Below are 14,022 nucleotides of genomic sequence, written 5' to 3' on the forward strand. Positions count from 1 at the left end.
CAGTTTGTAAGCCAGCGGGGAACATTTATTGTATTTAGCCAACAATTGAACTAGGAAGAATAATAAAAAATTCTATCTTTCATTTTTATTTTTATTTTTATTTGTTTTTTTGGTTTCCAAAATTGAAAAAAGCAAATAAATCAAAGGGATTATTTTGGATGAATTTTGGTAGAGATTTTAGTGCTTTTGAGTCTTAAATGATAAAAAAATTTATATTTTTACAATATAATCATGTTCATTTTCTACATTTTTTATGGCAATCAAGTCGTGTATGTATATCTTACCTAGATATACAATGTGTTAGACTTTTGACAGGATGTTGCAGTAGCTTCGACAATATAAAATCCCAAAATAGACTTGGTTTTGACTTTTGATGGTGAAACTGACTTGAAAGTGCAGCTCAAAGAATTGAAGTCTAAGGATCATAGTGAAAAAGGTGGAAAATCCAACACCGGCTATTCAAGAAAAGGGAATGATGATGAGAATGGTTGCAAGCGCAATAAGGCAGATGATGCACTTACAGAGACGTGTCTAAAGAAATCTCAGATTTCTATGGAAGTATCTAAACATGCAGAAGAAATACATAGAAATGATAATGCCCAACAATGTACTCATCATTGTTATTCACCGACTACCCGCAGAAAATCATCCTTACTTCAGCTTAGTGCAGGTCGAGTTGACAACTCTGAGGATGGAAAATCCTGCCACTGGGTAGGGGAAATAATTTTTTTAGTCCTTTTGTTGTTGTCTTTTCATTATTGTCTTGGTTTATTTATGAAAATTTTCAAAAAAATCACAGTGCCATAATAAAACCATGGGCCCACTCGTATCTTGCCAAAACCACAGTGGGAGCAGGCAATGTGCCCTTAATTTTTGTCATTTATGCCTCTTGAACAGGTCAGATATTTTTGTCATTAATGCATCATCTCTCTCTCTCTCTCTCTCTCTCTCTCTCTCTCTCTCTCTCTCTCAACCTATTTTTTTTTCTTAGTTTGGTTCAGGTTTGGAGAAAAATTGGAAGATAAGGCAGTTTTGAACGAGTGGAAGTGCCCCAAATGCAGAGGCAGATGCGATTGCAGTTTGTGCATGTAAAATGCTTATTACTGCTACGTGAAAAACTCTTCTAGGATTTGGAATTTATTGCATCAGTGCTTGATTAACTAAGCAATCAAAATTTTGTAGGAAGAAGCAACAGCACCAGTCCACTGGAAAACTTGTGCATACTGCCATTGGAATTAGGTCCCTGACAGTGTTGGAGGAGAATCATGTTAATGACTCTGAGAATTTTGGTTTTGAAAAGATGATGATGGAAGTCAGTGTCTCAGAAGAAAAGCAGACTGCTGCAAATGAGGTTTGATGATGATATTGCAAACAGATATTTATCACTGGCATTTTTTTTGGGATGTTTGATTGATTAGTCGTATGTTTCTTTTGGTTTGTGAACCATTCTCACTTCTGGCAGGAATTTGCAGTAGCTTCAACAAAAGTATGCAGGGAAGAAAATGGCAAAAGTGATTCAAGCTTGCAGTTTAATCCTTTGAAATTTAATGCCGATGATGAGGAAAATGAGGATTCAAAGATGAAAAAATCCAGAAAGAATGATGTCAATTTCAATGAGTGCAAAGGTAGTGGAGATGCTGATGCAAGTAAAGAGAAAAGTTGTCCTAAAAAATGTCAAAGTTCCAAGGAAGTGTCTGCGAAAGAAGGAAAGTTCTATGATAGGGGTGGCGATGACCGATTAGTCAAGATTACTTCTGATAGAAATATTCCTTTGAGAACTTCTCCCGGGTCTATCAATATAAATGATAATGAGACTGTAGAGCCCAATAATGTGGATATTGATAATGATGTAGAAACCCCGAGAAAAGGTTCTGATTTTGAAGTCTTGCTTCCTCAAGGCATTGAATTGAAAAATGTAGCTGATATTGACATTCCTGCACAGGATGTTGGACATGCCCTGCAATTCCTTGAATTCTGCAAAGCTTTTGGGCAGGCAAGTAGAGCAATCATCTGATTTTAGTATTGAATCACAATTAGATTTAGAAGCTATTCAGTTGCATTTTGTTGAAAAAATTTCTGCTGTTAGTTCCTGGTTGCATGATTTCATGTTTGCAATAACAATTCCATTTGTGTTATATATGTACTCTAGTCAATTCCTTTCAAATCTATTCCTGCCCATTAGCTAATAATGCCATCACAGTTAACTTGTTCCGTAGTTTGTATTTGTAAACGAAAAATGTGAGCTTGCTTTTGAACACTATCATAAAGTTAGAGATGGGGGAGAGAAGAAGAAAACAAAAGAAGAAGAGGAGGATTATAAGAGGAGAAGAGAAAAAATTGGTGGTAGTTTTGTGGAGCCTATGTAGCCCCTGATCTGCCTTCCTAAATATAATAATGAAGACTTGAGGACAAAAATACACCCTCACACAACCAAATTATTAAAATAACATATTCTCTTCTATACTCCCCTCAAGCTAGAGGTGTGTAAATATCACATAACCCAACTTCTTACAACCAATAGACCAAGCAGGCTTAAATAAGGTTTAGGTGAATTCATCATGTAATGAATTCAGATTTCACAAGCCTGAAAGCAGAGTTTCGCTGTGAAACCCTAGTCGCCGTCACGAGGGAAGACGACGACGGAGTTGACGACGGTGTTGGGAGCGCCCTGCTGTTCTGCCCCTGACGGCATTTTTTGGGTCTCCTTCTCCGGCTTCTTTGCATGCTCGCCTCAGACGGCCGTCGCGAGGGAGGACGACGACGGAGTTGGAGCGTAGTTCTGTGACAATGGTGTCCTGCTGTTTTGTCACCGTTGACGGCGTTTTGGGTCTCCTTCTTCGGCTTCTTTGCACGCTCACCCTAGACGGTGTTTAGGGGTTTCTCAGACTCTTCTCGAGAGGTTTTCTGTGAAACTCTTGTCGCCGTTGCGATGAGCGACGACGACGACGGCGTTGGAGCTTTGACTTCAGCGAGGCTGTTCCGTCGCCCTTGAAGGCGTGGGGAGTCACCATCGGCTGTTGGCGGCCAGGGGTGGAGTTGGGACTGACTCTCGTGCAGTTCCAAGGGAAAGGAGGAGGTTTTCGCCAGCGCTGCCATCTCTGCCGCTTTGAAGAACTCGTTCGCCTCAGCATCTTTGTGTTGCCATCTCCGCCGCAAGTTGCAGTGGCAGCGGTACTCGTCGGAGAGCAGTAGCGGCTTCGTCTTTGGAGTTGGCAGCGAGTTGGGCTGCAAGAATTGACGGAGACAATGATGAAGTGGTGACGGAAAACCTGCATCGGCGACATACGGTGACGGAAGATGTAGGTCTACCGCAAGTTTGGTTTTTATTGATTTTTTATTATTTTTTCTTTTATTTTGTTTTGGTGTTTGGTGTTCAATATGGAAAAAGGTAGCTGATAGACATGACTGCGCCGTCTATGGTAGCTGTTACCAGAGGGTTGAGGGGAGGTGTCGACGCTAGTTTACGGGTTGCGGGAAGTGGTTCGGGGGATAATAAGGTCGAAAAGGGGGAAGGTTTCGCTGGGGGAAAATCGTTTGCGGAAGCCTTGAAGAGGCCAATTCCATCTTCAAAATTCAAAATCCCGTTGAGGAAACCGGAACTAATTAATGCGGAATTAGGTTTTTTTTTCTCGGATGTGGAGATGGAATAGGTTGCTGAGGATCTGAAGTTTGTGTTGGTGCTTAAATTTCTTTCTGCAAGGCCGTCTATTGATGTCCTTCGGAGGCATATTATCCAATCTCGGGGTCTCTCTGAAGTCTCAATGATAAGTTTTATGGACAACTATCATGTTCTGTTGCATTTGGTAAACGAAGAGGATTACATTCATGCATGTGCTCGAGAAGGAAGATGGGTGGCAAGGTGCCAATTTCGGCTTTTTAACTGGTCCGTGGATTTTGATGTAAACAAGGAGCCATCGATCGCACCTCAGTGGATTTTCCTATCAGGTCTGCCTTTACATTTATATAGAATGGACTATTTGCAGAGTTTGACCACTAGATTTGGTAGATTCCTGAGGACGGATAATGCCACATTTTATAGAACACGAGCCACTGGTGCGAGATTATGTGTTGAAGTGGACTTGCAGAAGGATCTTGTTGAGGGTTTTCTGTTGGTGGTAAGACAAAAGCAGAATTGACAAAGGGTAATATATGAGAAAAAATGTTTCTATTGTAATAAATGTTATAGGCAAGGTCACACTGAAGTAGTATGTCGGTTTGCAGTTAAGCCTAAGGATAAAAGGAAGGTAGGTATGAGGAAGGAGGGAGATGAGATGGTTTGGATAGAAGTGGGTAGAAAAGAGAATATGATAGTTGAAGAGAAAGATCCTCTTTTGAAGATTCAGGATCAGAGGGTGGAGGAGAAGAAGGATGGAAACGTGAGTGGTCCGTCGAATGAGATTGAGAAAAATAAAGAAATTGTGAATGAGGTTAATAATGTGGACTCTCAAAAAGTGGATGAAGTTAATTTGGTAGAGAAAAATAATGGAGAGAAAGCCGATCGTTGTCAAGACCAAAAGTCAGGGGTGGTAGGGGTGCAGGTAGAACTGGGAGGTTGTTCTAGGTCTGCCCAGGAAATTAGAGTTGTGTATGAAAGGGGGAGGGGAAAAGTTGAAAAGGACAAGGATGGGGAGGTGATTTTGGTGGAGGAGGTGGATGAGAGAGAGGGTGATGTGGAGGGTGTCGTGTGTAGGGATAATTATGATGTGTTGTCTGAGGGAGATATGGAGGTTTGCATTGATACTCAAAAAGAATATCACTTTGATCCAGGTAATGTGACAGTGAGTGAGTCGAAAGGAAGAAATAAAGATGATGGTCAAGCGAGAAAGTCTAAGAGGGCTAAGGCAGTTCCTCAAAAGTTGAACTTATGATGGACAAAATTATGTTTTGGAATATAAGAGGGTTGGGCATGTCGAAGAGAAGAATGAAACAAATTGTGAAAGATCAGAAAGTTTCGATTTTGGCAGTTTCGGAACCTTTTCAAGATATAGAAAAGATAAGAAGGTGGGCGGTTTATTTGCAATTTACTAACTTTTGCTCTAATGTAGAGGAAGGTGGGAAGATTTTGCTGTTCTGGAAAGATGATGTCCAAGTGGATTGGGTGGGTGCCTCAAATCAATGTGTGACAGTTTAATTAACAGAGGATAGAGGCTCTTTGCTTCTTACTTTTGTATATGCTAAATGTTATCATATTGAGAGAAGAGATTTATGGGAACATCTTTAGGGGCTGTTGAGTTTTGATGTGGCTTGGGTTGTTATAGGGGATTTTAATGTAATTCGGTCAGATGAGGAAAGGGTAAGAGGTAGACCTCGCTTGGGTTCGCCTATGGCTGAATTCAATGGTTGTATTGATAGATGTGGATTATTGGACCTCAAATTCGAAGGAAGTTAATTTTCATGGTGTAACGGCCAACAAAGTTTGATGAGAAGTTGGGCGAAACTGGACAGGGTGCCGATTAATAATATTTTCTCTATAAAATGTGGTGAAGCTAAGACTTCTTTGTTGAAAAGAAATACTTCAGATCAGTCTCCTATCATTTTACAGTTGTGTGCGAGTATGAAGAGGTATGGGCCAGCGCCTTTTAGGTTTTAGAACATGTGGACGTCGCATGGGGATTTTTTGGAGATGGTTGAATCATTTTGGAGAGAACACATTGTGGCGGATTCAGGACTGTGTAAATTGACGGGTAAATTGAAAAGGCTAAAACAAAGACTTAGGGTGTGGAATAAACAGACTTTTGGTCGTGTTGGTGGTTTTATTCAAGAGTTGGAGGAAAGGGTGGAAAAATATGAGAATTTACTACAGACAGAGTACTCGAAATCAATTGAAGAAGAGTTTCTTGTTTCTAAGGCTGAGTTGGAGGTATGGTATAGAAGGGAAGAGGCTAGGTTAGCGCAGCAAGTAAAGATGAAATGGTTTAGTGATGGTTATCAGAATTCACTGTTTTTTCATGCTGTTAATACGCAAAAAAGGCGTAACTCTAGTGTAAGTTCAATGGTGCTTCCTGATGGTTCGGTGTTGGAAAATATGCAGATGGTTCATGATGAGGTTGTGAATTATTTTGAGCAATTCTTGAGGCAAAATAGTTCAGTGCAAAGGTTAAATCTGGGCGGTATTATCCATTCGGTGGGTTTTGAGGGGTCTATAGGTCGGTTGAGGGAAGAACCGACTGAGGAGGAGGTTTATGAAGCTATTTCTTCTATTTCTGTGAATAGTAGTCCGAGACCGGATGGGTTTGGGTCTTCTTTCTATATTACCTGTTGGAAGATTATTAAAAATGATGTGATGGATGCGGTAAGAGAATTCTTCAGAGGTGATATGTTGCCTCGGTTTTTTTGTTCCTCTTACATAGTACTTATTCCTCAAGTAAAGGATCCTCAGTCTTTCGAGAAATTTCGGCCAATAAGCCTTTGTAACGTAATCTATAAAATTTTCTCCAAAATCCTTGTTGGTAAGCTTTCGTTGATAATGTGTGATTTAATATCTTTAGAACAAGGTGTTTTTGTGAAAGAGAGGAGTATTTTTGAAAATATAACGCTTGCTCAAAAGATGACAAAATTATTACATAGGCGGGTGAGAAAAGGTAATATAATGCTAAAGCTTGATATGAGCAAAGTGTATGATCGAGTGGAGTGGCAGGTGGTAGACCAGATTTTCCATGCTCTTGGTTTTCCAGATTGGTTTTGTAAGTTGATTCAGAATTGTATTTCTACCCCATGGTTTTCTGTCATGATGCATGACACTTGTAGAGGTTTTTTCAAGTCAAAAAGGGGCTTGAGGCAAGGGGATTCGTTGTCGCCGTATATTTTCATTATCATGGAAGAAGTTCTTTCTAAATTAATTCAAAAAAAGCTGTTTAAGAAGTAGATTTTACCATTTGCACATCCGTGTGGTGCACCTATTATATCGTATTTAATGTACGTGGATGATGTTGTTATATTTGCTAATGCTGGAAAAAAATTTATTAGACAGATAATGGAGGTGATTAAGGAGTATGAAAACTGGATTGGCCAAAGGGTGAATAAAGATAAATCAGCTATTTTTGTTTCTCAAAGAAGTTGGGTGTTCAGAGTGAAGGGAGAAGTTCTTCAAGATACTGGTTATAGTGAAGATAAATTTCCTTTTACGTATTTGGGTGTGCCGATAGTGGATGGTAAATTGAAGGGTTGTCATTTTGACCCTTTAATTCAAAAAATAAGTGAGAGAGTTGAGGGCTGGAAAAGTAGACTGTTGTTTCAAGGAGGTTGTCTACTTTTGTTGAGGCATGTGCTTTCGAGTATGTCATTGCATCTGTTAGCTATTCTAAATGTCTCGAAACTGGTGATAAAAAAATTTAAGTTATGTTTACTTCTTTTTTCTGGGTTTTAAGGATGGAAAAGAAAAAATGAAATGGAGGGCTTGGAAGAAATTGTGTGTTCTTGTAGAGGAGGGGTGCATAGGAGTAAGGGACATTTCGGAAGTGCAACGGTCTTTGTTCATGAAGTTTGGTTGGCATTTATTAACTCAAAATTCTTTATGGGCTAGATTTTTTAAAGCTAAATATGTGAAAGGAGGACATATTGCTCTCTGCAGACCTTATGAATCGGATTCTTCCTTTTGGAGGAAAGTTTTGCAGGGTATGCCTGAACTGTTAAGTAAATCTAAGTGGAAGGTTAGAGAAGGAGATGTAAAATTGTGGTATGATAAGTTTCTAGATTCGGGACCTTTGTTTGTAGAGTGTCCAGATGGTGCATATTTACATATCAGATTAAAAGATTTGGTTATCAATAATGCATGGGATGTGGAAAATTTGCAGAGGATTATGGGGTATAATAAAGCGGAAGAAGTGATAAAAAAGGTGGGAAATCTTAAAAACTCTTTGGACATACTGCTATGGCTCCCGGAAAAGGATGGTTGCTTTAATACAAAGTCTGCATGGGATGTTATCAGAGTTAGAGTTCCAAAGTTTGATTGAGCAAAGTGGGTTTGGAATAAATGGTTTCCGAAGAAAATTGCTATTTGCATGTGGAAGGCCGCTTTTGAGTGCTTAAGTGTTGATGAAAAGGTGAGAAGGGTGGGGGTTTCGCTTGCTTCGACATGTAATTGTTGTGAGATGAGGCAGCCAGAAGATATGGAGCATGTGTTAAATAAGGGAGACCTTGCTACTGAGGTTTGGAGGAAGGTTTTGGTGGAGGTAGGTGTTCCTTTCCTTAGACAACAAAGTTGGAAAGAAAGAGTCCAAATGTGGTTTAATAGGGCTTCCAGATTTTCTCAATTGGGATCTTTGATGGGTTTGATTCCTTGTTTAGTTGTTTGGAAGTTGTGGAGAAGGAGATGTGCGGCTAGAATGGAGGGGAAATTGGAGAGTGGTATAGATGTGTGGCTGTCCTTTAAGTATTGGGTGGGGGTTTTGAGCTGGAACATGACAGGAATGACTCAGTTAAAGGATGCTGATTTTCAGATATTGCAAAATCTGGAAGTACAAATTGTGAATAAAAGAATTAAAACAGTGCAATGTGTGAGATGGCTAAAACCGGGGCAAGAGAGGTTGAAACTAAATTTGGACTGGAGCAGCTTGGGGAACTCAGGGCCGGCGGGTGGTGGTGGCATCCTTAGAGACCATACAGGTTCTTTTGTTTTTGGTTTTTCAAAATATTTTGGTTCTTGTTCAAATAATGAAGCTGAATTGAGAACTATGTTGGAAGGAATAAAGATTTGCAAACATTCGGGCCACACTAGTATTGATATTGAATGTGATTTGAATATTGTTGTAAATTGGATAAGATCCAGTATGTGCTCCTTGTGGTATTTGTGGGATTTTTGGGAGCAGCTGATTGGTTTATTGGAGGGATTAGACTTTTCGATAAAGCATTGGTATAGAGAAAGGAACAAAGTGACAGATGCCTTGGCTCGTCAAGGTGCTATGGGGAGGAATAGTTTGTTTACAAATAGTAGTCAACTCCCTAGAATTATCAATGGGTTGTATAAACTGGAGAAGATGGGTACGGTTTATATGAGGTATGTTTAGCTGAATTCCTATTGGTTTTGATTTATGTTTTATGTTGTTTATCTTTTGTTTGTTTTGTTACGTGAAATTTGTTTTGTAGGTCCTTGTTTTGTTTTGTTTGGTCTTGTAATTCTGTTTTGGCTGGATGTTGGTGGTGTTTTTTTTGGTAGACCTTAAAGTTTTGTCTTTTGTTTCTCCCTTTGATTGTCTTGTAACCACGGTATTCCTCCGTCAAAAGTGAGGGTTTATCAATAAATAAATGGAGGTGCCGCCCTTCTTTTTTTTTTTTTTTAAAAAAAGAAAAGAAAAGAAAAAGAATTTAGATTTCACAAAGGGAGTCTGCACAATCTTCATTAAAATGACAAGTCAACTTTAATGTGCTTTGTCCTCTCACGAAATACTGGATTGCTAGCAATTTAAATGATAGCTTGATTATCACAAAACATATCCATTGGCTTCATTACTAAGTGCCATTTTTGACATAAGAGACTACAACCACATAAATTCACTAAAAGAGTATGAGCCATAGCTGAATATTCTGCTTTAGCACTAGTTCTTGCTATATTAGTTTGTTTCTTGCTATGTCAGATAACAACAATATTCAGTAGTAGGCCTTTGATCATCATAGACACACCAACATGGTTCGAAATCGCAGTCGCGGGTAACGTTGCATAACGGTTGCGGGTCGCGGGAGACGCGGGTGTTACGTAATGGGAAGCGGGCATAACGGTCGTGAATTTTTTTCACGCATGCACAACCATGCCAAAATCGAAAAATAAGCATGAAATCCATTAATACATGATTTTTAATGAATTTTAAAGGCCTTCATTCAACGTACAAATGTTTTTTAATAGACTTTATGATTTTTATATTAATTTTAGTGTGCTATTTACAAAAAAACATATTTTTTTATAGTTTACATTACTTTAATGAGTAAAAAGATGTAGAAATGTAATTAAAATGAAGAATCAATTAATTAAAAACATAAAGTTACTAAAAATTAGTTAATAGACTCAATACTCAATATACACATTACACATACACGAATACGATATTACAAATTTATAACATAACAGTATAACACATGTCACCACCAAAAAGAATGACGTGGAGGGTCTTCATAATTTGCATCTGTATCTCAAGATTGAGATTGGAAATTATCTCCCCATCCTTGTGGAAATACATAACTGAATAAACCCAAGTTTGCGTCATTTCATTGTTGCTCCTCAAAATGTACTGGTAATGAAAATCCAATTGACATAGGAGGTGCATAAATTAAGAATAAAATGGTACATAATTAATTAATTAGTTAATTACATAACAATATTACATAAATGATGGATTAAATTTAAACTTCAAGTTACTAAATACTAAGTATTAAAAATTTTAGTTGATTTATACATATATGATACAATAGTTTACATTAAAATTTACAATTTAACAAAATAAATATGGAATTGTAAATCTTACAATTTAATTATTTAAATGGTAATATACTTGAACTTGAGTCACTTAAGAGTTGAGACTTGACTAATTGTGTACAAATTAGAATTTATTATAAATTGTTGATTTAATATTAAATTATTAATTGTCAAGGACCTCAAGGTATTAAAAAAAATAAATATGTAGAATATTAGTTAATAATTTTTTACTAAATTTGTACTCTAATTTTCTAAGTTCTAAGTTCTAGGTAACTCTCTAAGAGTCTTAAGTAACTCTATAAATTTTAATTTTTAAAAACTTTATACTAATTTTTTATTTTAATTAATAAATTCTACTTATACCATCATTACTAATTTACAATTGTTATTTTATATTCTAATTAAATAATAAATAAACTAAATTTATATACTAATTATATTTATAAACTGAAATTATAAAACAAACTGAAATTTACAATTTATATACTAATTAGTAATTAAATAAACTGAAATTTATAATTTATATAAACTATAAATTGAAATTATAAAATAAACTAAATTTAAAACTGAAATTTACAATTTATATACTGATTAAATGAAAAGAAATTTAAAATTTATATACTAATTAAATAAACTGAAATTTAAAACAAACTGAAATTTACAATTTATATAAAGCAATAAAGCATAAATTGAAATAATAAAACAAAAGAAATTATTAAGCAATAAAGCATAAATTGAAATAATAAAACAACATACATACCCACTGGCCACCACCCACTACCTAGTTACCACTTACCCAATACCCGCTCCCGACTCCCACTCTCACGGAAGCTGCGAGCCTATGACTGCAAGAGAGTTGCTGGCCTGCTACAGCTGCAACTTGCAAGCCTCCAAATTTTGGAGGAATCGAAGGCTTCGAATGGAGGAATCGAAGGCTTCGAAGATTCGAAGCTGATTTTTGGGTTCTTGGAAGGAGACGAATGACGGATTAAGGGAGACAAAGCTGTACAAAGCTGATTTTGGGGATTTTAGGGATTTCGAAGCTTTAGATCAGTAGATCGAAGCTGTACGTACGAAGGAGACGAAGATTCGAGGAGTGATTTGAGTGAAGAGGGAACTGAACTAAACTTGCGGATGACAGATCTAAGGGTTTGAAGGCTCGAAGCTGCTTTTCGGTTCTTCGGACTTCGGAGCATTCAAATGACGAGATCAGACGAAGGAGAGATGTACAAAGTGGCGTAGGTTCGAGGAGATAAGGTACGTTGTAATGGGCTGTCGGCCGTAATGTGCCGTAACGGACGTTATGTTTTGTAACGTTAGTGTAACGGCCGTTACCCATGTGAATTTTTGGCTCGCCGCTAATGCGGCTTGTAATGGTATCGACGACCTGTTTTTCCGCTACGTAATGGCTGTTATTTAATTCCATGCAAACCAATCTAATTCAAATTATCCTATGATTACATAGCTTGTATTATCTTTATATATCAATCCTCTGCTAGAAGAGCCTTTAAGATACCACAAAATCCTACAAATAACATCTCACAATCTTGTTTCTTGGGATTTTCCATAAACTGACCAACCACCCCCACTGCAAAAGGAATGTGAGGTATAGTGATAGTCAAGTAGATCAACTTGCCAACCAACTGTCTATATTGACTTCTATCTTGAAAGTCAACTCCAACATCCCTAGACAACTTCATGTTTTAATCCTTATGAGTATGAACTGGTCTCATTTAGCAAGTCCACGGGATAGGTTCTTTGGAATACCTTTTCCTACACTGTGCAATCTCAAATTCTCAATACCGAGAAAGTAACACACAATACCCAAGTCCTTGATTTGAAATTCTTAACATCTGCAATGTGGCTCTAGCCACTACCAGTGATGATGATATGAATAACATAAATAGTACCACACTATCTCCTTTTCGCGGATAGAAACTGAATGATCAAAGCAGCACCAGATAAGGCCAAATGCATAGACCACCACACTAAATTTGTCAAACTAGGCTAGGCTTGAGGAGACTACTTAAGACCATAAAAGGCTTTTGCAATCTACATACTTTAGCATCCACCCTCTTAGACATGGTTTTAGATAATGGTAACGGTCTGCACAAGGGTAATAGTTGTGGTGTAACGTTTGTGGCTGTCACGGACCTTACGTAACGGATAACGGTCACCATGTTTGTGAATCCATATTTGCATTAGCAAACTTCTTAAAAACATATTGATTCACCTGTTTTGATCCCAAAATCCTTTTACTAAAGCTTTAAATGATTTTTTAGTAAATTTTAATCAATTTAAATATAACATATAGTATGAGTATTAGATGTCATGTTGGTCGCTTTAGTTGCTATTGGCGAGAAGAAGCATGCATTTGCTAATTTTTTTTCTACTTTATCGATTTTAGCTGAAATTCAAACTAAGAAATTATAAATATAAAGAAATATAAAATATAGAATACCATTTTTTGAACTCTTTAGTCTTTAATGGAATTTTTGTTATCCAAAAAATAAAATATAGAATGTTCATATCTAAAAATAAAATAAAAATGCATACAATAGAATGTATTTTAATGTCCAAACTAGGTGTAAGAAAAATAGAAAAAAATAAAATAAAATTGGAAGAACTTAGGATACAAGTGTATGTAATTTAGCGAGAGAAAAAGTTGGGTTTATTTTAATGGTAGTTATTGAAAAAATGCATACTAAATGCCAAGGAAAATATAATCAAAAATTATTTTTTATTAAAAAAAATCAACTACTAAACAAACCAACTTAAAATTGAATTTTTAGGCTTTAATAAAGGGAACATAAAGGGGGGAAATGCCCAAAAAAAAAAAAAAAAAACTCAAACTAGTTTTAGTCATTCATAGCCAGTCTAGCACTATAACGGCCCATAATGGCCTATAATGGCATGTAACCTTCCATAATGGTCGTTATAGTATTGTAACGGACCGTAACATTGGTTATGGTTGTGAATTAGACCAACTTTGAGATATTACTTTGTAACAGTCTTGGAAGCTGCCGATACCGTTATGTAACATCCATAACTGCCGTTACATACCTCTTCATACAAATCTCTATGCAAGACCAAACGATAGTATAAGGGCCAATTATAATTAACGGCTAGATCAATATATGATAGAATTTAGTCGAGCAATAGGAGAGAATCAATATCACATGTGTGGGCGCATCGCTTAGCGACTACGGAGCTTTAAGCCATTTGAGAGCCATTAGGAAGATATTTGATGTGGTAAATTGTAGACTCAATCGTACTTGACCAATTCCTTGCGAGGAGGTAGATCCACCAAGCCTCATGTCCCTAGAGTGGTCAAGGCATCCATTTCTACATCCATTGCATGCTTCCACCCAGGTAACCACTTTAACATGCGAGAAAAAAAGGAAATAGACAAGGAAAAAAGGGTATGGTGGTAGTGATGTTCGTGCTTTCTTTTCTCTATTCATGTGTTCTCAATTGTTTCTTTGGGTTAGTAGAAATTGATGGATTTGGAAGAGGAGCAGAAGATTTATTAAGAGGGATAAGGGTAGGAACATGAGGATCAACACATGAGAATACCACAAATTGTTGATGGACTAAACATAGATTCATCCAAGGAC

General features: G+C 37.1%; 1 protein-coding gene across 2 annotated transcripts in view; it reads left to right on the top strand.

Annotated features, from left to right (window-relative positions):
• Positions 1 to 14,022, top strand: part of LOC131146279 (uncharacterized) — a 76,813-nt gene that overhangs the window by 1,386 nt on the left and 61,405 nt on the right. For both annotated transcript variants that reach the window (XM_058095756.1, XM_058095757.1), the window contains exons 5-9: positions 400 to 711; positions 800 to 897; positions 1,002 to 1,088; positions 1,183 to 1,351; positions 1,463 to 1,993. In XM_058095756.1, coding sequence (XP_057951739.1) covers positions 400 to 711; positions 800 to 897; positions 1,002 to 1,088; positions 1,183 to 1,351; positions 1,463 to 1,993 — 1,197 coding nt within the window. The remainder of the gene's footprint in view (positions 1 to 399; positions 712 to 799; positions 898 to 1,001; positions 1,089 to 1,182; positions 1,352 to 1,462; positions 1,994 to 14,022) is intronic.

Source organism: Malania oleifera, chromosome 13 (genome assembly GCF_029873635.1).
Source record: "Malania oleifera isolate guangnan ecotype guangnan chromosome 13, ASM2987363v1, whole genome shotgun sequence".
Taxonomy (NCBI): Eukaryota; Viridiplantae; Streptophyta; class Magnoliopsida; order Santalales; family Ximeniaceae; genus Malania; species Malania oleifera.